The following is a 24526-nucleotide window of genomic DNA, read 5'->3' as shown; positions in this document are numbered from 1 at the left end:
AACCTTGTCTTAGAGATCTGGCCTTTGACCAGCTTCCTGTTCCCTCAAAATGGCCATTTCTCAAAACATGCCTTGTAGATTCGCCTCAGTGTTTGTGAAAAATGCAGTCCTGTGCCCCCTACCCAGTGAAACAGAGTCTTTGGGTGTTTGGTCAAGAAATCTATATTCTTAAGAGCCCACCTCTCCACTTGCTTTATTTGTATGATGATTGTTGAGGGTTAGGCTTGAGCTGGGTGGGGTTCAGACCCCCAACTTTAGCCTGTGCTTGCCCCCCACCTGTGGGCAGCCAGTTTGCTGGAGTTAAACACTGCCTCCAGGTGGGTCTTTTTACTCTTTATGCTAATAGGAACTCTCTGGCCCCTGAGCCACCCTTTTGTGGAGGCTGAAGACCAGCCCTCTGCATCCTCTGTTCCCACTGATTTACTTGGGGGCAGGGCACTGACTACTCTCAGCCCTGTGCTGTGATGGGGCTTGATGCATGGAGACCGGCTTCTCAGCAAATTGAGCTCCGCACGGGGTGTTGCTGGGTCCATTCTCTCTCTCATGGATGAAGACTTTGAGACCTTTTTGATGGTTTCTATTTTGCCTTAGTGTTCCCAGGGACCTGGGCAAGTTTGTGTTTTTAAGCTCCAAGCCAGAATTTAGAGCATGTGAGCTCATTAGATGAGTGTTGGTGCCAGCTTAGGGATGTGGATGGCCAGTGACATGTGCAAGAATGGGCTGTTGGCTCTCTGTTTTAATAGCACTTCCCCTCATTTCCACATAACCAAGTGAGTTTTTATAACAGTTTTCCAGTATTGGAGGTATCCTAGTGGTGCAGTGGTTCAGTGCTCAGCTGTAAACTGAAAGGTCAGTGGTTCATACCTACCAGCCACTTCAGGAGAAAGAGGTGGCTTTTGTAAAGATGACAGCCTTGGAAACCCTGTGGGGCAGTTCTCTGCCCTGTAGGGTCACCATGAATCAGAATCAACTCAACGGCAGTGAGTTTGGCTTTGGTTTTATCCAGTAATGAAATCTGCCCCTGTGACAGAGGAGCAAAGCGCTTACTGCACGGATTTTGGGTATTTCCCATTGTCAAGCAGAACCTAACTGAGCTTTGGTCTCTTTCCTCTACAGTGAGTCTCTCTCTCAGGGATCAGTGTTGAATTAGGTGGCTTACAGCAGGCAAGGCCGGCCCTGGTTTGCTCTTTTCAGCTGTGTGCTGTTGTTACCTCATCTGTTAGCAATCCTGAGGCAGCCTCACACTGCAGCCTGTGCATTGAGCCTGCAGAGCTGTGGGACCCCTGGGTGCCTGCTCATGTGTCCCCATGTGGCTGCTAATGTCACTGCATCACTTGGGATGCGTTTTAGGTTTTGGATGAGCTCCCACACTTCGACACCCTGATGCTGAATCACCTGTCCTTTGGCATGGTAGGTTTTTGTTCAGTAACCTTGGGTCTTTTTTTTGTTTATCAAGGGCTCTTTAAAGAAAATCATGTTTTATGTGGACCAAGCTGCATTTCTGGTGACTGTCTGGGTGACAAAATAGGAAGCCCCTGGAAGTATGGGGTCTTTGATTCCAAAAGGGTGAGCGCAGGGCTGTCTTGGCATAGCATCTGAAAAGCGTTAGCATGGATTTAGCTTACTAGTTAGGTTCCCCAGCTTGAAACAGGCTCAGTATGGCAGGCAGGCATTTTTCTTTTTGATTGTTTTTCTGTTGTTTTTAAACTGCTTTGTTTGTTGGCCTGGGTCCCCCTACGATAGGTTTCAGTAAGCAGACGCGTCTGTCCGTTGTGACCCTTCTGCCTGGAGCTCTGCCCTCCTGTGTCCTTGCCTGGTGAGTTGTAGAACCATGGCGACTGAGGAGAAGAAGCCGGAGACTGAGACTGCCAGGGCACAGCCAACTCCTTCATCATCGGCCACTCAGAGCAAGGTATGTGCAGCGTACTTCTTGGGGACTTCCATGGGAAAATAGGCTTAAAAAGTCTTGGAATATTATTTTAAACCCTTAAATTTGTCCTCCCTACTCTGCTAACAGAGCTACCAGTTTTACTCGTTGAGTACATGGCTAACGGATACTTATCATATGTCATGTCAAGGGTTTCCAAACATGTCACCTGGAGAGGGAGGTTGATCAGTAACGTATGGACTCTTGTTGATCTTGAATGTAAGACTGAGAATGGGGCCCAGGAGACGTCTCTTTACAATTAGTTCCCTCTACCCTGGCCCGATAATCCTGATGCCCAGCCAGGCTTGTGGGCCCCTCCTGTAGATAACAGGAAGCAAGCAGGTCTTTCACATGGGTAGCAAGAGTTCATATTTGCTGTGGGGAGGCTGGACTTGGGACAGGATAGGAAGAGATGCCAAAGCCAGGCCAGAGCTGGTAGAATTCCTGTGATAGAGCAATGTCCCAGTGATGTGAGTAATAGGATGTGGGCTGAGGCTGTGCCTTGAGGTGGCCTTAGACCTTTCTGGCTCAGATGATGGATCATCAGAAGACAGATGAGGAATTCAGGAGAAACAGGTTTGTGTACAGAGGTTAGTGGCACAGTGCTGAAGTGCTTGGCTGCTAATGGAAAGATCAGTGGTTTGAACTCACCAGCTGCTCTGACTAATGTGGCAGTCTATTTCCATAATGATTATAGGCTTGGAAACCCTATGGGCAATTCTTCTCTGTCCTATAGGGTTCCTAAGTGTTAGAATTGATTCATTGGCAATGGTTTGGTTTTGGGTTTGAATTAGCTCAGAAAAGAGCCCTGGTTGCTCAGTGGTTAAGCATTCAGCTAGCTAACCAAAAGGTTACCAATGGGAACCCATCAGTGGCCACAGGAGAAAGATGAGGCAGTTTGTTTCCGTAAAGATTACAGCCTTGGAAATCCTATGTTGTTGTTGTTGTTGTTGTGTGCCGTCGAGTCGGCCCCGACTCATAGCGACCCCTCCTTGGGTTTCCGAGGCAGTATCACTACGAAAGTAGGATTGCCCAACCTTCCTTCCGAGGAGTGGCTGGTGGGTTTGAACCGCCAGCCTTCTGGTTAGCAGTCAAGTGCTTTAGCCACTATGCTACCAGAGCTCCTTGGAAATCCTATGGAGCAGTTCTACTCTGTCCTACAGAGTCACTGATTTGGAATCGACTTGATGGCACCCAGCAACAGCAGTGAGCCCAGAATTAGACATGTTCAAGTTGAGAGGTGACATCCAGGTAGCAATTTCCAGGGGCCTGTGGAATACGGATTTGGAGATGGGTCTGTGTTTAAACTGAAGCTTTGGAAATTACATCCAAGCTGGTAAGCACTGTCCTACAGAGTCACTGATTTGGAATCGACTTGATGGCACCCAGCAACAGCAGTGAGCCCAGAATTAGACATGTTCAAGTTGAGAGGTGACATCCAGGTAGCAATTTCCAGGGGCCTGTGGAATACGGATTTGGAGATGGGTCTGTGTTTAAACTGAAGCTTTGGAAATTACATCCAAGCTGGTAAGCACTTGAGTGGACAGTGGTGGTTGCATTTTGCAAACTTAGATGTTGCACCATCTCTCCAACAGCCTACACCTGTTAAACCAAACTATGCTCTCAAGTTCACCTTGGCTGGCCACACCAAAGCTGTGTCCTCTGTGAAGTTCAGCCCAAATGGAGAGTGGCTGGCCAGTTCCTGTGAGTACCCCTGCTCCTGCCAGCTGCTGGGAGGAGTGGGCTGAGCTTTTGACCAGAGTCAGGGGACACTTGGGTGGGTTTCCTTCTTAACCCTGATGCTAGTCGCTTGCAGGGAGCTGCGTGTCCCTCACTGTAACTGAAGGCGCCACTGCTGGCTGCTGCTCCTGAAGTGGTACGGGAGGGGGAGGGCGGAACCGTAGATGGGGCCCAGTCAAACTCCTCAGCCTTCCCGATGTAGCAGTGCCCTATGCTGCTGGGCTCTGGGCAATTTGTGTTTGTCATTGGGGCAGGAATCCAGACTCCAGTCTACCAGCTGGGTTCCTGGATGGTGTGTGACTGCCCTGCACCTCAGCTCCTTTTCATTCCCTCCTTTCAGCTGCTGATAAACTCATTAAAATTTGGGGCGCTTATGATGGAAAATTTGAGAAAACCATATCTGGTCACAAACTGGTAGGTGTCTTCCCAGTTAGAGCAGGGTAGTAGGAAGGTGGCTGTGGAACAGGGAGCTCCAGAGGTCGGGGGCTTGGCAGGGCCTTGTGAGGTTAAGATGGGCTTTTTTGTAGTGCTTTGCCTCTTGTTTTTTTCCTACAAGTACTTTGACCCCACAAGGTGTTTTTGCTGGATTAGGACCCCATGGTGTCCCTTGTGGTGGGTGTTTGATGTTTGCCAGAGAATTTTCCTGAGAGTGGGGTACCTATGTATCCTTAGATGGATGTGTGGGATTCTGACCTTTGTCGCATTTCGTCACATCAAACTGCTAACCCCAGCTTTCTCCCCAGGGGATTTCAGATGTGGCCTGGTCCTCAGACTCCAATCTCCTTGTCTCTGCCTCTGATGATAAAACCTTGAAGATCTGGGATGTGAGCTCGGTAAATAGCACCTTGTGTTTCCCTGTCCAGTGGGCATATGGTGGTTGGGGAAGGGGGCACAGTGGGCGGGAGGTAATTAAATTTGGGGACAGCAGTTTCCTGGAAGCTCTCGCTTGTTGTCTGAGGGTGCAGGTTGGTGGGAGTCTTGGGTTGATTTAGCCTGATGGATCTGGGAAGCAACCCTTGGGGAATGACTTAGTCTGACAATGCTGTTTTAGGGGAAGTGTCTGAAAACCCTGAAGGGCCACAGCAACTATGTCTTTTGCTGCAACTTCAATCCCCAGTCCAACCTCATCGTCTCAGGATCTGTAAGCACACTTCATTTCTTGTCTGTGGGAGGGTAGAGGACCTGTGCTCTTCTTCAGGGTGTGAATGATCGTCCATCACACATCAGTTGACAACGTGGCGATGGGTGGTGGGCTTCAGACTATTTTTGTTCCTGGGGACATGGGACTGTGGCATGTGGCAGGTCTTGGGAGCCAGGAATCTCTCATCTCCTTGCCTCCCTTTAAAATCATTTCAACCTGCTCTTTTTTTTGTCTTCAGTTTGACGAGAGCGTGAGGATATGGGATGTGAAAACAGGGAAGTGCCTCAAGACTTTGCCTGCTCACTCGGACCCGGTCTCAGCTGTAAGTCCCTCTTCTTGCTGGGGATGTGGCTCGTGTCCAGCTGAGGGCATGCATATGTGACTGTGTGGGCCATTGAGGACACCAAGAGAGAGCTCTGTTCTGGCCCAGTGGAAGGATGGGTGGTGAGCAATCTTGTAGTGCCTGCAGTGAGCACGGAGGGCCTTCTGTGCACTGGGGTGCAGGCTGTAGGTGGACTTTCGGGGGAAGGCATCCCCTGGAGACTGAAAGCTGCTGTGAAAGAGCGAGCCATGTGTGTGGAAACACAAATTGTGAGGGGCACTAGAAGGGTTGGTTGGGTGGTAGGTGCAGGGGTTAAGGGGGCACAGAGTTCCAAGGGTGTTGGGGACACCAACCACATGGATCACAAACTGCTCCATTGGGAAAAATGACCACAAGGGTCTATTCTTCACAGAGTCTGCTTACTTCTGTGATGGAGAGGGAAGCTGAGGAAGTGGGTTTGCTCCTTGTCCCCCAGTGGGTATCCTTGCCACTTTCTAAAGTCAAGCAGGTGGATGTATCTCAGGCCTGTGTTTTTCCCAGCTGAGACCTTGTGTGGTGTCTTGGTGGGAGTGGGGTCTTGGGGAGTCCTGGGTTGTGAACCCCCACCCCCCCGGTCTAGGTGCCTTTATTCCTGGTCTTTGGAGGGGGTGCTCCCGCAGAGCCCTGTGAAGTCAGTCCTGCCTCCTGAGTGCCTGTGGGGTCAGCCAGAGTAGAACTGTGAACCTGCAGGAAGTAACCAGAGATTTGAGTCTGAAAGAAAGAGGAGTGATGCATGTCACAGAGGTCAGGACCAACTGCAAGGGGACTCTCTGAACTTAAAAAAAAAAAAAAAAAAACCACAACAATCCAATGCCGTTGAGTTGAATCGGACTTGTGTTGACCTTAGAGGACAGAGTAGAACTGCCCCCTATGGTTTCTAAGGCTATCATCTTTACAGAAGCAGACTCCTACGTCTTTTTCTCATGGAGCAGCTGGTGGGATTGAGCCACCAATCTTGGTTAGCAGCTGAGCCTTAACCACTGTGCTTCTAGAGCTCCCTCTGAATAGGCAGGGCTTTTAAAGTTTCTTACAAAAGTAATGTGTGCTCATTAAAGGGGGGAAGGGCAACACCGCAGGTTAACTGCTACTAGCACAATCTTCCCTTAGGGGTTTTGTTGTTTTTAAACACATACTGGTCAACTTACCTCACTCCTTTTCTTTCTTTAAGTAACTATGGTACTATATCATAAGGGTCCTGGGTGGCACAAATGGTAACACTTGTCTGCTAACCTAAAGGTTGGTGGTTCAAGTCCACTCGTTGGTACTGCAGAAGAAAGCCTTGATGATCACCCATTAAGATTTCAGCCAAGAAAACCTTATGGAGCAGTTCTGCTTTGTAGCATATGGGGGTACCATGAGTCAGTGGACTTGAGGGCACAAGACAATAGCAGCAGTGACTGGGCCACAGCTTTTATCCTACAGCTTTTCCTGGTTTCTTGGCCATCTTTCTGTACCAGTGCCTGCAGCTCCACGTGCTGCCCTTTGACTGCTGTGATGGGTCCACAGTCTGGCTTGTTTGTGGTGATTGACCACCATTGGTGGATGTGTGTGTGTAGTGTTTGCATCTGCACAGTCATGCCGGGAGCACCCTGGACTGAGCATCTAGACTCTGTGGCTAGTTCCTGCAGGAGAAACACTAAGAAGCAGAAGTGCTGCTTAGAGCACACACACATAGTTTTTTGATGAATAGATTTTAGAGCTAGACAAACTGGTGGGAAGATGTTGCTCAACACGCTCCCCTCTCTGTGCCTGCCTCCCCTTAGTAGTGCAGGCTGCTGCTGGCTCCTGCCTGGGCTCCCCTGCATTTTTTTGTCACTCTGCTCTGTATACTTCTGCACCAGGCTCCCTTGCTCAGCTGATTGGTCAGTGTTTTCTCTATGTTCAGCCAGCTCTTCTCTCCTCAGGTAATTGCTGCTCTGTCTGTCAGGCTGACCCTGTCTCGCTTCTTTCCTCCCTGGGGCTCTGTCACTTCCTCAGAGAGCTCTCCTTGCCTGTTCTGCTTTGTTGGGGCCTGGTCTCCCCCATGACTTATTTCTCGGTGACACTTCCTTCACCGTTGTCTTCTTGATACATGGCTGCTGTGCCTCTCGCATGGCTGAGCCTCCCTGGCTGTCTGGAGAAGCTGTGCCACAGTTGGTGGTGTTGGTGTGTAGATGAGCTGTGCCATAGTTGCCAGTAGTGCTTTGTAGACGTGGTTAGGAGGTTAAATCGTGAGGTTGGACATGGACGTTTTTGGGACTTATGACAGCTACCATCTAGCGTAGCAGCCTTGACAAATCTGTTTTACAAACTCAAAGGGATGAACGTGGCTAGATCGATTGCTGTGAGTTAGAAAGAAAAGTCCTTTGAGAGGAGAGTGAACGGATCTATGATTGCACTTGAGAGGCTGGTGTGGCATTTGCCTCCTACCAGCATAGCTGGTGGTGGAGGTTGACTGTTTACAGAGCTTCTGGAGTGTCTGCTGAGAGGGTCATTAGGGACCCACTTGCTGTCCAGCCTGGGGACCACTGGCCACACATGACAACAGAACACTTGACATGGCAGCTCCGAGCTGAGATCTGCTTTGAGTGCCTTATGCTCAGTGGTTTCCCAGTCTGAGAGCTGCAGAAAGAGTGGGGGCAGCGTACAGGTGGGTTTGATATTTACTACACGCTGTAATGATAGTTGGTTTTTTTTTTTTTAATTTTGACTGTGATTTGGGTGAAAGTTTACACAGCAAATTCATTTTCCATATAGCAGTTCCACACATTTTGTTTCATGACATTGACTTCAGTCCCCACGATGTAACAGCTCTCTTCCCACTTCTTCGCTGTAAATACCTCTTCCCTGTATCCTTGCCTATGTATTCCTGCCCCCTGAGCTATCTCCCTGTGCAAATACTGCCCTGTTTTCCCATGATTGATTGTTATAAGGAGTGTATCTAAATCAAACCCACTGCTATCGAGTTGATTCCGACTCACTGACTCCCGTTGGGTTTCCAAGGTGGTAAATTTTTATGGATTTATATTGCCCCATCTTCCTTTCACAGAGTAGCTGGTGGGTTTGAACCACCAGCCTTCTGGTTAGTAGTCAGATGCCTCAGGCACTGTACTACCAGAGCTCCTTAAGGAGTATATCTACTTGGTATAAATATTCACCCTAAATACCTGTCGTTTGACTGAAAGCCACAAGAGTGAGTTCAATTCCAGGCCTGAAGGGTAATTAGAAGCCACAATCTTGGTGGTTTCACCAGGCTCTGTCAGACCAGTAAGCCTGTTTTTTTTTAATAATTTTGAGTTTTATTTTATGTAATGATAGATGTTAAATATATTGGCTGAAGTAAAATCCATTAAATTGATTCCACACATGGTGTGGTGCCTTGGGATATCCAAATGGGCATTCTCCACACGTGGCATGTGGTGATCTGGGACACCTAGACATGTGGTCTCAACTGGCAGCCTTGGCATCACCTAGGGACCTGTTGAAAATACATCCTGGGTGCCACCCAGACTGCTATACCAGAAATGTGGGTCAGAGCCTAACAATCTTAAAGGCCCTTCAGGTTTATGTGGGTTTGACAGTGCCTGTAGTCACACTGGGGGGTCAGGGGACTGCTTTTGGCATCTGGTGAGTAGAGAGGCCATTGGTACAGCTTAACAGAACAGCCATCCACAGCAGAGCCACATCTAGTCCTCCACATCCCGAGGGCTGAGGACTCCTCAGCTCCAGACTGTAGAGGCAAACGTGGCCTCATGCCCTCCTGAGTAATTCAACTGGGCTTTCACTGTGGGGCTTGATGTTACGTAGGAAATATCACAGAGCATGGAGCAAGATGGAGCATTTCAGAAAGGTGTCACCTGTTTGTAAAAAGGCTTATGTTGGGTACCATGCCCAGGATTCACACTGACAGAAATATATATACTCCAACCCTTGACATGGTGTTCTTTTTATTCCCACTAAGATTCCATTAGAAAAAAAATCAAAAGGGAAAAGAATAAATAAATCAGGTCACAAGCGTGAAACTCTTGTCAGGTTGCAGTTCTCTGAGGAAGTGTCTCTGGCCCTGTATCGGTAGGGGATGGTGCTAGGGGGTCAGGGAGAGGGTTTGGAAATATTACAGGTAAGCTGCTTGGTGTCTGCAACAAGTTGGAAATTTTCCCTCTTCTGAGAGATGAGGGGTGGAGTGTCCTGCCTCCCACTCTGTTCCCCCTTAGAAACCTACCTGGGATGGGCACTTGGTGGCTTTGAACAAGTGAGACGAGATGAGCAAGAAGGCACTGGGCTTCCTTCCTTGTGCTCAGTAGCGAAGAATGGTGCTTTCTGTTTTCTTTTTTTCCTTTAGGCTGATCCCAAAGCTGTTGTGAAGCCCATAGTTTTGTAAAATGGAAGCATCTCTCAATTTTTGTCTTAAATGAGCTCATAATTGGTGGTTTTTTTGGGGGGCCTTCCTCTTCATGCAAATTAACATGTGTCCACTCTGTAGTTAGTGGTTTGCCCTCCTGTCCCCACCCACCCTGGTAACCATCAAAGATTGTATGTCTTTTTGTGTGAAACCCTTTTCTTTTTGCGGTAGTGGTCTTATACGATATCTGTCGCTTTGTGATTGACTAATTTCACTCAGCATGATGTTCTCTAGGTTCATATCCAAGTTATGGGATGTTTTGCAGATCCATAGTTGTTTAACACTGCCTAGTATTGCATTGTGTGTATGTATCACAGTTGATCCATTCCTCTGTTGATGGACACTTAGGTAGTTTACATTTTTTGCTGTTGTGTATAATGCTGCTATGGGTATGCACATATCTCTGTGTCATGGCTCTTATTTCTTTAGGATATATACCAAGTAGTGGGATTGCTAGATCATACGGTATTTCTATTTCTAGCTTTTTAAGGAAGTGCCATACTATTTTCCACAGTGGCTATACCACTGTACAGTACCACCAGCAGTGTATGTGGGTTCCAGTCTCCATACCCTCACCAGCATTTGTTGCTTTCTGTTTTCTTTGAACTTTGCTATTAGTACTGGGTTGATATGATATCTTGTTGTTTTGATTTGCATTTCTCTAATGGTTAATGATTGCATTTCTTCATGTGTTTGTTAGCTGCCTCAATGTCTGCTCGTGTCCCCTGCCCATTTTTTTAAATTGTATTATCTTTTTATTGTTAAGGTGTTGAAGTTTTCTGTAAACTTTAGAGATTAGTTCTTTAATGTGTCGCCAGAATTTTTTTCTTAGTCTTTGGGTTCTCTTTTTACTCTTTTGATGAAATCTTGATGTGCATATGTATATCATTTTTGGGAGGACCCATTCATCTATTTTGTCTCCTGGTGTTTGTGCAATTTTGGTTGTGTTCAATAGTGTGTTTATACCATGAATTAGGGCCCTAAACTTGTCCATATTTTTTCTTTGATGGTTTTTATGGTTTTAAGTTTTATGTTCAGGTCTTTGATCCATCTTGAGTTTGTTTCTGTATATGGTGTGTGATATGGCTGCTGTATCGTTTTTCTGCAAATGGATATTTTGTCAGTACCATTTATTAAAGAGATGTCATCTCTTTTTTAATACCAACTCATGACAAGCCACGTTGACCTCGTCTCTGCTGTCACACCTGTGACTAATGGCCAGGCAGACTGGAGAGCCCAGTGGAGCTCAGCTGGCTTGCTTGCTTTTGTGAATGGTATATTTCATAGTAGAGTGATTGAAGAGTGGTCCTTATGCTCAGTTGTCCCTTAGGAAACAGCAGGTAGGAAGATCACCTTGTCCAATTTGTTCGTGTATCCGTGGTATCTGTGGGGATCATGGGAACCAGGAGCAGAGGGTGGCTCTGTCGCTGCATGTGTCCGTTTATTGGCTGCTCACCAAGTCACAGGGAGGATCAGTATTGATGCTTTCAAATAAATTTCTTTTTTTCTTCCCATTCTTGTTCTTAGGTTCACTTCAATCGTGATGGGTCCTTGATAGTTTCCAGTAGCTACGATGGCCTGTGGTAGGTATGGCTTTCCTGTCACTTGGTGAGCACGTGTGTATGAAAGACCACCTCAAGTGAGGTGCTGCCTTGGAGACAGAGAAATAGAGACACGTCCTCACCCTCAAATAGCATACAGTCCATGGGTTGGAACAGGTGTGTAGACATGTGATGCAGTTTGAGGTTCTGATAATGCAGTACAGATGGACAGCAGGGCCAGGTGACTGGAACTGGGAGGGTGGGGCAGGCTAAGCCCCGTGTAGATGCTGAAGTGCCTTTGCAGTTTCATGGCTGGTCGAGCTGTCCTAGTGAGAACTTGTGTACAGTGGATCAGCAAAGACCCCAAGATAGGGAAAGTGAGGAGGGAATGGCATGTAGCCTGCATAGTGCCTAAGGCATTTGCCTGCTAACCAGAAGGCTGGTGGTTCAAATCCATCAGCCACTCCTCGGAAAGAAGATTGGGTAATCTACTTCCGTAGTGAAGTACCACCTCGGAAACCCAAGGAGGGGTCGCTGTGAGTCGGATCCGACTCAACGGCAGTGAGTTTGGTTTTTGTTTTTTTAAGTATGTTTAGTAGGTCTGGTAGTGTAGTGCCTAAGACATTTGACTGCTAACCAGAAAGCTGGCGGTTCAAACCCACCAGCCACTCCTTGGAAGGAAGATAGGGCAATCTACTTCTAGTGGGGAAGGAAGATGGAGCAATCTACTTAGTAGTGATACTGCCTCGGAAACCCAAGGAGTAGTCGCTATGAGTTGGGTCTGACATGACAGCACATAACAACAACAACAGTAGAGAGGAGCTGGTGCACTGGCTGCCACCCTGGTCAAACTTCTCAAGGAAAAAAGCAGACTAGAAACGTGTCCACATTCAGAAAAATGGAAAAAAAAAGGGAAATGAGTGAAGGCATTTAACTACTAACCAGAAGGCTGGCAGTTCAAACCCACCAGCCACTCCTTAGAAGGAAGGTTGGGCAATCTACTTCTGTAGTGATACCGCCTCAGAAACCTAAGGAGGGGTCGGATCCGACTCCATGGCAGTGAGGTGTTTTTTTTTTAAAAAACAATATGTGTAGAAGAGATGTAATTCAATGTGTTAGGTATTACAATAAATGATGAATTGGATGATTACCAATTCAAAGGCTGTCAGATTTGATTATGAAAAAAAAAAAAGCCTCTGAGTTGTTTTCAAGAAACATGCCTGGAATAAAACGATGAGTAAAGCTTAAAAAAAAAGATGGGTAAATGATATTAAGCAGTTAAAAAGTGAAAAGAAATTCGAATGATTCAGTGGAGCTTGAAGACACAACACTAAACTGCAGAGTTGTCCTTTGCCATCGACAGATGGTGACCCCCCCCACATGTGTAGAATACACATGATCCATAGGGTTTTCAAGGCTGTGACTTTTAAGAAGCAGATCACCAGGCCTGCCTTCTGAAGTGCCTCTGGGTGGATTTGAACTGGTGACCTTTTGGCTGCTAGTTGAGTGCTCAACCATTTGCACCATGCAGGACTTCTGGAGTCAAGTAAAGCCCACTGAAGCTCTTCACGGGAACGGGTGGTAGTTCTAAAATCTTCCTGGGCCCCTCCAGTTAGGAACCCAGACGAGCCCCAGCTGCTGTCGAGTTTACTCTACTCTGACAGCCACCACGGTGTGCAGAGTAGAACTGTGCTCCAGAGGGCTCCCAAGGCTGTGACTGTTCTGAAGCATATGACCTGGCCTGTCTCTAGGTGGATTCACTTCAGTCGTGATGGTTCCTTGATAGTTTATCAAGAACTTAACCATTTGTGCCACCCAGGAAAACCAAACAGGACTAAGAGTGACATTATTTAATGGGCAAGACAGCAGGGCACCAGAGGACCAACATTCAAATTGACAAAATGCAGGACAAACAGGATTGCATAAACATGAGGGGCACAGGGGGAGGGTGACTGGCTATAGAGGGAGGAGACTGGGTTAGGGTTGGACATGGTAAATGGAGAGTAAAACTAAACGTACACGTAACGTTGAATGTAAAACAAGCTCTTAAAAAACATTTATGAAGAAGACCTGAGAATCAAACTTTTATGCATCAAACAACATAGCAGCCCCCCCCAAATAAAAAATAAGAACTGGAAACCTAAGAAGAACTTGAAAACATTTTGAGTGATTTTTTTTTTTTATATATTGCTTTTGGCCTTTGACAGAAGAAAGGTTGGGACTTTGCATGAGGGTGGTAAGATAAGCTGTCAGCTGTGTGGAGAGCGTTTGCTGCAGATCAGACAAGATGTCCGCCTTCCTAAGCATAGAACTATCTCAGAATAGCTGTGGACTTGGCTCTAAACATTTCCTAAAGAAATTAGAGAAAGAAAAACTAAGCATACTTTAAAAAGTAGGAGGAAGGAATAAGTTAAAAGCTGAATGAAAAATAGGATCATTAAAATCAGGTGTATTCTTTGATAAGTCCAATGAAGTCATTAAAAATTTGTAAGCTTGATTAAGGAAAAAGCAAAAACAAGATTAGAAATGAGAAAAAAGGGTGCGATGGAACCACAGGTTCAGGGAAGGACTAAAGCCCCTCCCCTAACCACACACTAGACCGCTAGAGAATGGGTTTCCCATTTTTGAAACCCACCTGAGAAGTGGGAACTTGAGTGGACCAGCCACTATCAGAGACTGGAAAAGTGGTGGTGGTGGTGGTGGTGGGTGCTGTCCCATTGATTCTGACTCAGCGACCCCATGTGATAGAACTTCCCATAGCCATCCAGGCTGTAATCTTTACAGGAGCAGGTGACCAGGTGTTTTCGTCTGCAGAGTGGTCGAAAGGTCAAACCGAAGACTTTTTGATTAGCAGCCAAATGCTTAGCCCCTGTGCCACTGGGGCTTCTGGAAAAATGGTTGAAGGTGTAAAAATAGTGTTGTCCTGTGGTTTTATACCTGAATCTAATAAATTAGCAGGAACTTCTAAGGCTGTATAAGTGATTGGAGCCCACAGAAAAGGAGGGACCCTCCCCAGTTCGTTCTGTGAATTGTGTACTACCTTGTTACCCAAATCTGACTGTGAGTCCCAGAAAGAAACCCCAAGAGGACACTGTGGCTTGGGAATCTTGGTGTCAGTGTTCTTAGTAACATACCAGCAGACTAGATCCAGCAGTGCATCAAAAAATGATATTCTGAGACCAAGTAGGTTTATTGACCAATTACAGGATTATAGTAGCAGTGTAATAAACATCAGGAAACTTCCAGTCTGATTAATAGTGATACATTCAGGGGGACCCCAGCATGATGTATTGATGGATGGAAGGGCACCTGGTACCTTTCATGGGGGGAGAATGGGGTATCTTTGTGGGTGATGTGTGTATATGTTTCTGAGTGACAAACCATTGGTGTGGTGCTTTATACTTATGGGCCCAGTTCTTCCGTAGCCCGTGTGCATGCAGGTGGCAGTTAAAGGTAAAGCTTGCCGAGAAGGTGTCTACTCCATTAAGTAGGCAGATGAGAGGGGATGCTGACCGTGGGTTGGGGATGCACGAAGCGGGTGGTGGGAGTTGGATTTAGAATTTCTGTGCCCTCTGACCCCTCTCCATATGACTGAACTGGTCTGTAGAAATGTCAGTACTGATGTACAGTGGTCTCGTTCCCAGAATAGTGTTAGCCAAACCCACAGGGAAGCCGGTGGGTACGTCTAGGTGCCCACCACGCAGCGTGCTGCTCTCTGGATCCGCTCGCTGCTGTGGAACTGGATGATGTCTGAAAATTGGCACAGGATGCTATGTTTTCACAACATCTGAGCCCTCCCCTCTGGGCCTAAGTGCATGGGGAGAGGCTCGCTCAGTGCCCTCTGCCTTGGCTGCTTTTTTCACCAGTGGGGACTGAAATGTTAGCTGGTTTTAGAAGGGCCACACAAACATGTACATATATGTGAGTGTACTTCGTGTGCAGTGCTTATGTGTGTGCACGGAGTGCCTCATCTCTGTTGGGAACACGAGGGGGCAGTTGTTGAATAAGTGAAGTGTCAAATTAAAAATAAAGCAAGTTGGGAAGAGTCTGTTAGTCCTTAGCCTTGGGTTTGATTAATAATGTAGAACTCACGCAGATGCTGAGGTCGCTGGATTTTTTTTTACAAATGGTTTGATTTTCGTTTCAGTCGAATCTGGGACACGGCCTCGGGCCAATGCTTGAAGACGCTGATTGGTGAGTGGCCTGGGTCTGCTCCAGGGCCCATGTTTCTTGTCTCTGGAGGGTCTCCTTCTTCGTGTGTCAGCTGCATTCAGGGAAGGAGCCCTGGTGGTGCAGTGGTTAAAGTGCTTGGCTGCTAACCAAAAGATTAGTGGTTTGAATCCACCAGCAGCTCTGCGGAAGAAAGATAATGACAGTCTGCTTTTGTAAAGATGTGACACCCTTGGAGATCATATAGGGCAGTTCTGCTCTGTCCTATAGTGTCACTGAGAGTTAGACTCGACGTCCAAAAGTTTATTATTTTTCAGTGATTTTTCATAGGTAAATCTTTTGTGAGATAATCCTCTGTCCTAGTCTGTCCCCTTTGTGAGGAACCTTCTTTTTCACCTGACCACCTCTATTGGCCCCTTCTGAATTCTGTCTGCTCTGATTTCTTCTCTGGCCTCTTTGAGGGTGAGTGCCTTTGTCTCCCCTCTGCTGTCAAGTATTATAGCCTGCCCCTTGCTCTGAGATGAGGCCCTGGGACCCTCTGCCTGCTTTGGGCAGATCCTCACCCTCCCTCCCTTAACTTTGGGGACTCTGCTGCCAGGCTCGCAGACATGACTGAGCCCTGCTCTGCAGGTCCCTTCTCAGGAGGCAGTACAGGGCCCTGCCCTCCAGGCGGGTGCTGGGTGCCCCAGAGGTGGATGTTGTGCCCTGCAGCATGAAAAATGCCTGAGAGAGAAGAGGAAAGATGCTGGGGAGTGAGGGGGAAGGCCTTGCAGGCGAGTGTGGAATGGAAGGTGGAGAGAGACAGTCAGGGCCTGCCTGGGGGTGGGGTGGGCAAGGACCTTAGCCCTACAGGCCTGGGAGCCCTCACTGGGTGGTGGGGAGGGAGCCCTGGAAGGCTGTGTGGTGTATTGGCGTGGAGGGTGAACAGGAGTTCAGGTGAAGAACATGTAGTAGGGGGGCTGTGGCCTGTTAGGCTATATATTGCTCACCTGCCTTGGGGAGGGTTTGGGCCTTGTGCCTTTTGTTCCCTTCCCCACAGGTGTAGCAGGTGGCAGGCTATTGTGGTGCTCACCCTTCCTGTGACAGCAGTCAGCTGGGGTGACGGCATCATCTGTCCAGTGCTGTACCGTGACCGCTGCCTGGGGAGGCTGGATCCTCATTTGTGCTGAGAAGTCTGCCAGTGCTCCCGTTTGCCGGGGGTTGGGGCACCATGCTCAACACTGTTCTGTTAAACCTGTGACCGTTCCATTAATCCTGTGACCCTCACAGCCCCTTGGTGGGCAGGTGGGGGCTGTCCTCATCTTACAGGGAGGAAACTGAGGCACAGAGAGGTTAAATGGCTGCTGAAGGCCACACAGCAGCAGGTGCTGGGCTGGGCTTTAGTTAGACTTGTGTTCTTGTGCCATATGTCCTCACTTGCTTGCTTGTTATGTCTCCCAGCCTGGGGTGAGTGGGTTCTGATGGGGTGTGCTGAGGGTGCTATGAGCCCCATGAGGAGTCAGTGCCTGGAAGGCGAGAGTCGTGTGGTTAGTGGTTGTCCTTCAGGTCTAGTGAGTGTGCTAGAACCTCTTGAACTCCACTGAGATGAGTCAGCTGATGCAGTCCCAGCAATACTTTGCTGATTTGAAGTAGAAACACGATACTGCTTCCCGTCTGCCCTCGTAGTGCCAGCTCTGGCCAGAGGGACCGTGTGAGCTCACTTCTAACATGCTTTTACAGTGGGGGCCACCAGCCCGAGGGAGCAGAGGCCCCTGGAGCCAGGCAGCGAGGCCAGGCCTCCCAGTCGTGGTAATATGCGTGCTGCTCCCTCTCTGTGCTTGGGATATGGCATGCAGACCCTCTAAGAGGCTCTCTGGGCTGGAGGGATGGCCTGGTTCCACACACATCTCCCTCAGTTCCCCACACCAGGTGTATGCTCCGCTGAGTGCCCTCCTCACCCAGGCGGGGGGTCATGACCCCTCACCCTGGCAGGCCATCGCTCCGCCCATTGTGAGGAGCACAGGGTGAGTGGAGGGCTGGGATTCTGATGCTCCTGGTGGTTCTGGAGCACTGATTCTTCTCACCTGGGTATGAGAGGGTGACTAGGTCACTTCACTGTCATGGCCGCACTCACCTGCATTCCCAGAATCACCTGGGGTTAAGCTTTAGACCCAGAATACCTGAAGCAAAAGTGTGAGGATGGTATGAAGGTTGGTTCCACAGGGAATTTTAACTACTCTTGCTGTGATAACTGCATAACAAGAACACTTGAGATTATCGATTCATGTTGTCTTGTCCTTAGTGGGAACAGCTGTACTTGCAGCACTTAATTTCTGTGAGGTAGCTGGTCGTCAGGCACCTGGTGAGCTGAGGTGTTGCTGAGGTGCCAGCACAGCCTGGTGGTGCTTTAATTTGCCTCAGACCCTTGGTCCCTAAAGCATCAGCTCTGGGAAGGTTATGGGATGCCCTACCCATCAGGCCCCTGCAAGGCCAGCTCAGCTCTCACTATGGGGCGTGTGTCAGGTGAAGGAAGGGGCACCTGTGTGAGGCTCTGGTGGGTGGTGAGCTTGGCTTCTCTGGCCCACCTCAATTGTCAGCCCTGCCTTTGTGTGTCTGTTCAGATGATGACAACCCCCCGGTGTCCTTTGTGAAGTTCTCTCCGAATGGCAAGTATATCCTCGCTGCGACGCTGGACAAGTGAGTGCTTTTCTTCATGTGTGGGGTGGGCGAGGGGGTGGGTCACCTCACCTGGGGACACCCAACTCCTGCCAGAGGAAGTTTCTTCTGGGGCTGCTTTCAGTGGAGCATGTGGCCCAAGTACCTCTGTTGGGCTTCTGTAAGGTCAGTGATAGGCTGCTGGCTCTGCTGGAGCCATATTTTGAGTCCAGCATCTCGCTGAGGGACTGGTAGCCTGGCCAGGCCCTACCCCTGGGCTCTAGCCTTCCTGACTGAGGACTGGACTGGATGAGACTTCTGGAGTCCCTTCTGGTTCTGACCTCTGAGCACCTTGATCTTATACAGCATTGTGAAGGAGCAGTTCACAACCATTTAAACTTAAGTCCCTCTGGGCAGTCATTTAAATCCTTCTTCCTTGCACACAGACCCAGCTGCCTTTGCCCAGCAGCCAGCCTGCAGCTGCCTAGAGCTGGCCTGGTCAGTGCCAGTGTGGGAGTGAGCTGCCCTGAACATGAGCGTGAATATTGGCAGTGAAAGCCATTCTGGATGGGCCTGGAGCTCCTCGTATCCCTTTGTAGTGGGGATGAGGTCAGCCTCCTCTGATGTAGGGAAACAACACCCAGCAGTTTCTTTATAAAGGCTATCTTTGAACCAGGGCTTTGAACTGGTTCAAACAGTTCAGTAACTGCTGTGGTAAACGGGGGCCACTCATGCACTACATAGCAACCAAATCTGTTGCTGGTGGTATTCTAACCCAAGTAGGAAACAAACTTAGAGATGACAGCTGACTGTACTGCTTTGAATGTGTTGCTCTCCAGAGGCCTACCAGTAATCCATTTTCCAGCCTCAGCCTCCTGAGTCTTCCAGGAGGAAGGACTGGCAAGAGTGTTAGAGAGCATTGTTATGCCAGGATGTGTACAGTGGTAGTTAAGGAACTGTTTTGAATCAGTATGAAACCCTGCTTTGAACCACAAATACTTGGCATTTTCCTGTTTGCTTTTTTTTTTTTTTTTAATTTTTATTGTGATTTGGGTGCAAGTTTACAGAGCAAATTAATTTTCCATACACAAAATGTTCATATACATTTTGTCTCATGACATTGACTACAATTCCCCACAATGTGACAGCTCTCTTCCTACTTCCTCCCCAGTTACCTTTGCCCCACGTCCTTCTTGCCTGTGCATTTCTGCCCCCTGAACTATCTCCCTGTGCAGACACTGCCCTTCTATTGTCCCATGATTGATCGCTCCAAGGAGTATGTCTACCTGATGTAAATGTTCACTCTATTTGCCTGTTTATTGTTTGGCTGGAAGCCACAGGAGTGAGTTCAGTTCCAGACTTGAAAGATAACTAGAGACCATAGTCTCGGGGTCTCACCAGGTTCTATCAGATCAGTAAGCCTGGTCTTTTTTATGATTTTTGAGTTTTGTTGCACATTGTTCTTCCACTCTATCCAGAATCTCCTGTACTAATCCCTTTCTCAGTGGTTGACCACTAGATAGCTAGGCACCATCTAGTTTTTGTGGTCTCATGGTCATATAGGCTGAGGATCATCACATGGTCTACTAGTCTCTTGGGCTAATTGTTTCCAAGCATCTTTGGTTTTCTTCATTCCTTCTTGTCCTGGATGAGGAGAAACCCATTGGTGCGTCTAGGTGGCCGCTTGAAAGCTTTTAAGACCCCAGGCATTACTCACCAAAGTAGGCTATAGATCAGTGGTTTTGTGTAGTATGTTATGCCAACTGAGCTTGATGTCCCTTGAGACCATGGTCCCAAGCCCACGGGTCCAACTACTTGTTCTCTCAGGGTGGGTGGCTGTGGCCAATAAATTATAACTTTGCATTGTTAGCTCTATCATATATTTGGGTATTCTTACAGCACATACAAATGCATAAGTAGAAATATCGTGTGCTAACCTTATATATGGTCATGGGTCTGTCCCCTTTTGCCCAGATGTGCCTGATCATTCAGCCTGTCTACCCATAGACTGATGTTTGTTATCACTACCAGTGCAGTATTGTACATGTAAAAGGGTTTATCTTTGTTCCCCTTTGCTCTTAAGCTCTATCAATTTCCTGGACTTTGTGAACTTGGTGTTCGTGATGTCTGCTGTGTGCTCCCCTTTGGGGGTCGATGTCCCATGGCTCTCCTCCTGAAGCCTGTAGGCTGTGCTGGGCAGCATTGGAGTTTGGGCTCAGGGACAGAAAAGGCACCTCTAGAGAGACTCTTGGAAATGTGTAGGTGACTCTCTCTCTCTCTCTCTGTCCTCCAGCACGCTGAAACTCTGGGACTACAGCAAAGGGAAGGTGAGTGCTGGGGAGAGGATGCAGCTGCAGCCACAGTGGCTCCTGTCTATTGGTGTAGGGCCTGGGTCGGGGCTTTTGCTGACAGCAGGGCTGGGCCAGGGGCTAAGTAGCAAGAGCCCTTAGAGAGGTGGGAGCAACCTTCCTGGAGCTGGTTTGGTGCAAATGTCTTAAAGAATGTGGCTTTTTGCAGCTTGGTTAGTCTACAGGATGAAGCTCTGAAGCATGTGTGTTTGTACTCGTGAACATTTAGAGCACTTTTTAGAACTGAGTTTCATTAGCACTAAAATTCTGTGCTTAGTACCTGGGTAATTACCCAAGGCCAGGGGATCGTGTCTCTGAACAGAGTTGCCACCTTGCCTTGCAGTGCCTGAAGACGTACACGGGCCACAAGAATGAGAAGTACTGCATATTTGCAAACTTCTCTGTCACTGGTGGAAAGGTAAGTTTCCTCCCTAAGAAGTTTCTCAGCTTCCCCTGTGTTCCCTCCTGAGGTCACCCCTCTGTTGCAGGTGAGCTTACCTTCTGAGAGATGCTTCTCCTTGCACATGAAACAAACCTGTGTTTTCTGGGCATAGTGTGCACACTATACCAAGCAAAGCAGCTTCCTGAAGGAGGTGTGCATGGGGGAGGAAGGTTGTAAACTGATTGTGTCTTTGCCATACAAAGTGCCCTGAGCGGGCCAGTGCCTCATCTCCTCTTTTCTCCTTGTTAACCAGTGGATCGTGTCTGGTTCTGAAGATAACCTGGTTTACATCTGGAACCTTCAGACAAAAGAGATTGTACAGAAGTTACAAGGCCACACAGGTGAGTAGCAGCATGCTACGTAGGCTCATTCCATTTACATAGGCAGCAGTTCTGGAAAAAACAGAATGGACAAGTGCTTCCATTGGGTGCCCCTGCCTCCACCCCTTTCCTCCATGCTCCAGTGCTGGAGAGAACAGGACTCCACTTTGGAGGCTACAGCAAAGTCATAATGTCATTATGTCTAATGTCATAAAGCTGAATGCAGTCCCACAGTACCCACCCTTAAGACCCTTTTATTCCCATCTACCTGGCACCCGGTGCTCTGTGGCTCTGGGATCCCTGATGTGGGTGCAGCCTCTTGTTCTGCCTCCTCTGCCCAGTCCCCTTGTCCTGGAGTAGTGGGGGGATCTGCTGCCTGGTTCTGGAGGTCCAGCTGGTGCTCCTGCCAAGTTGTACCTTGGGAGGTTCCTGAACAGCCAGGATTCCCTTGTCTCCCTTGTCTTCTGCGTCTGCTCTGCCCCATGCCCCCCATGCCCACTGCCCTATTGTCCTGCTTCTTAGTAGACAGCAGTGGTTTCAGTCCCCTTTGAGAATTTGATGAAAGTCCTAGAAAGTGTTAAGACTCTCCTGAAAAAGTAAAAGGCAACTCCCTACCCACCGGGAATGTGGCTCCTGGGGTTTGCACTCACTTTGTCCATATTTCCCTTGTCTGTCCCCCCACACTGCTTCCCACTGCTGGAAGCCACACCTGCCCCACCCTGTTCCCTGTCCCCAAGGGCTTGGTAGGCATGCAAGGGACAGGTGGAGCTGTAGCCATGTCACATGAGCTTACCCTGGATATACACTTGCTTGCTTACTTGGAGGCCTCACACGAAGGCGGAGTTGTCCTCATGGGGCCAGAGGCAGCCCCCAGAGTTTGCTGGGGGCTGGTGGGGGTGGACATCCTGGGATCTGTGGAGGAGGGTGGATCACTGACAAAGAACTAGAAACTTCAGTGAAACCAGGGGTGACCCATAGGCGTGCTTATGGACAGGACCACTCCCACCCCACGCTTGCCACTTCTACAGCTCAGTGCTGGGCGAGACATCTGGGGCTCCTCTGCAGTGCATGTTGGGGGGCCGGAAGCAGGTGCTATTGCTCCTCACCTTGTGAAAAGGTGCCGGCATGCTGAGCTCTGGAGCTGCTTCCCACCAGAATACGGCTGACCTGGCTGCTCAAGTAAGCTGTCTGCTATCAGGCTGACCCACTGTCCTCTATGGCTTCATCTGTCAGACCAAGGGGAAATTGCCCAATAAGCAAGATGTCTTAGTGACCTGTTGTTGTTACGTGCTGGTGAGTCGGACCCGACTCATAGTGACCCCTCCTTGGGTTTCTGAGGCAGTATCACTACGGAAGTGGATTGCTCAACCTTCCTTCTGAGGAGTGGCTGGTGGGTTTGAACCGCTAGCCTTCTGGTAAGCAGTCAAGTGCCTTAGGCAGTATGCTACCAAAGCTCCACTTAGTGACCTAGTTAGTAACCTAGTGCTTCTGTAACAGAAATACTACAACTGGATGGCTTTTATAAACAGAAATTTATTCTTTTGCAGTGGAGGAGGCTAAAAGTCCAAATTCCAGGCTCCAGCTGTAGGGGACGGACAGCTTTCTTTCTCTGTCAGCTCTGGGGGAAGGTCCTTATCTTCTTTCAGTATCTGTGGTCCAGATGTTCCTTGGAGATTTCCATGTATATTGTTATTAATCTTCCCCTGGGTCTAGGAGGTTCTCAGTGTAGTGACAACAGGTCCAAAGGATGTACTTCATGCCCGATTCTTCTTTCTTGGTGGTAGTAGGTTCTTCCTTTTCTGTTCGATTGTTAGTCTATTTTTATATCTCAAAATAGATTGACTCAGGATACAACTTACTCTTGTAGATTGTATCCTTCCTCATTAACATAACTGCCTCTAATTCTGCCTCATTAACATAGAGGATAGGATTACCAACACATAGGATCATTACATCAGATCACAAAGTGGAGGATAATTACATACTACTGAGAATCATGGTCTAGCCAAGATGACACACATTTTTTGGGAGATAAAATTGGATCTATAACAAGGTAAGCATGGACTTTTGTGCTTATTTACTAATCTGTAGTAATCAGTTTCATGTTTTTTACAGGTGAAAAACTTGTGAAACTGTTCACTACAGATTAATGAGTAAGCACTAGTAAGCCTATGCTTTCCTTGCTTATTGGGTAATCTGATGTCAGACATGTGATGAAAGGCTAGGAGAGTCGGTCAGGGCAAGGCCTTGTCCCTTTGGGCCACCCAGTAGGGAGAGGTGGAGCTATACCGTGGAGGAGGGACTATTCCTGACTGTCTCTTTATTTCCAGATGTTGTGATCTCAACAGCATGTCACCCAACAGAAAACATCATTGCGTCAGCTGCGTTAGAAAATGACAAAACGATTAAACTGTGGAAGAGTGACTGCTAAACCCTTTTGATACACGTGAGAGACTATCAAGAAGTTGACCCGGATTGGCAAGAAACGGGGATTTCCAGAAGTGGCTCCTGGGCTTGGCGTTGGGGTCTGGGAAGGGGCCAGGTCCGAGCCTCCTCACTGAGGATTGCTTGGCTGAGGAGATATGTGCACACCACCGGAAAGTTCTCAAAGCTGCCGGTAACACTTCTTGCCAAGTCTTCTAACACTGTCTGGCGAAGAGTTCCTAGTCACACTGTGTTTCAACAGAGTCAACAAGAGTTTTTAATTTTTTATTACAAAAGGGTGAAGTTCAGTTTCTCAAGTTGTTTTTTCCAGTCAATGTTCTGTACCTTTTTGATAACTTCCTACCAAGTGCAAATGCTGTGACAGGCACCACTGTGGGCTTGGTGGCTCCCTGCCCCATTTCCCTCATCCCTGCCCCCCTGACCCTCCACAGAGCCAGCCCACTGTCTGTCCAGTAGACGCTGTGACTACACGGACCCCTTGCTCTTCACTGTTCATTGATTCTTGCTTGTAGTGGTTCTCAATGTATTTTGATGTCTTTCTGGAAAACAGAACATTGTAAAGTTATTTTCGTGTAAAAAAGGTTTTGTGTTCTGGAAGTTGGCGGTCCATGTTGCTCATAGTGTTTACACCCCACTGTCCCTGTGTCTCCCTGGTGCTCATGCAGCTTGCTGCACCACACGCTGTGGCAGGAGATGGCCTTGTGTGTGCTGTGTTGGCCAAGCGCCCACAGAAGCTTGTCTCCAGTTGGAGACAAAGTCTCACAATTGGCAGGAAGCTAAGAGGATTTTCCCCCCAAAAGACACAAGCCCCATGAAGGTGCACCCTCTGCCCTGACTTGGTCCAGATCCTAGCAGAATAGACCCCTGGAGTCCAGTGGTGTGGGCAGTCTCAGGGTGGACTGGCAGTCCCACACAGGATGTGACTGGGGGTTGCACCTTCTGAAATATTCCTGTTGATGGGATGAAGATGCTCGTCTCGGCCAAGACTTGTAATTTATGGAGGATTCCAGCTTGTGTGCAGTGGGATGTGTGGGTGGGGGTGTGTGGCCAGGACTTGAGCCAGGGCTGCAGACAGT

General features: G+C 48.3%; 1 protein-coding gene across 1 annotated transcript; it reads left to right on the top strand.

Annotated features, from left to right (window-relative positions):
* Positions 1-1831: 1831 nt before the first annotated feature.
* Positions 1832-23436, top strand: WDR5 (WD repeat domain 5). The gene is made up of 13 exons (XM_007954296.1): positions 1832-1912; positions 3523-3631; positions 4008-4081; positions 4411-4500; positions 4719-4808; positions 5047-5130; positions 11078-11133; positions 15239-15285; positions 17862-17937; positions 20189-20222; positions 20587-20661; positions 20939-21026; positions 23336-23436. The coding sequence occupies exons 1-13, from the start codon at positions 1832-1834 to the stop codon at positions 23434-23436; spliced, it is 1005 nt and encodes a 334-aa protein (XP_007952487.1).
* The last annotated feature ends 1090 nt before the right edge of the window (positions 23437-24526 follow it).

This window comes from Orycteropus afer, unplaced genomic scaffold, assembly GCF_000298275.1.
Source record: "Orycteropus afer afer isolate SDZICR_OR568_19922 unplaced genomic scaffold, OryAfe1.0 scaffold00456, whole genome shotgun sequence".
Classification (NCBI taxonomy): domain Eukaryota; kingdom Metazoa; phylum Chordata; class Mammalia; order Tubulidentata; family Orycteropodidae; genus Orycteropus; species Orycteropus afer.
This window is presented reverse-complemented; position numbering and strand designations above follow the sequence as displayed.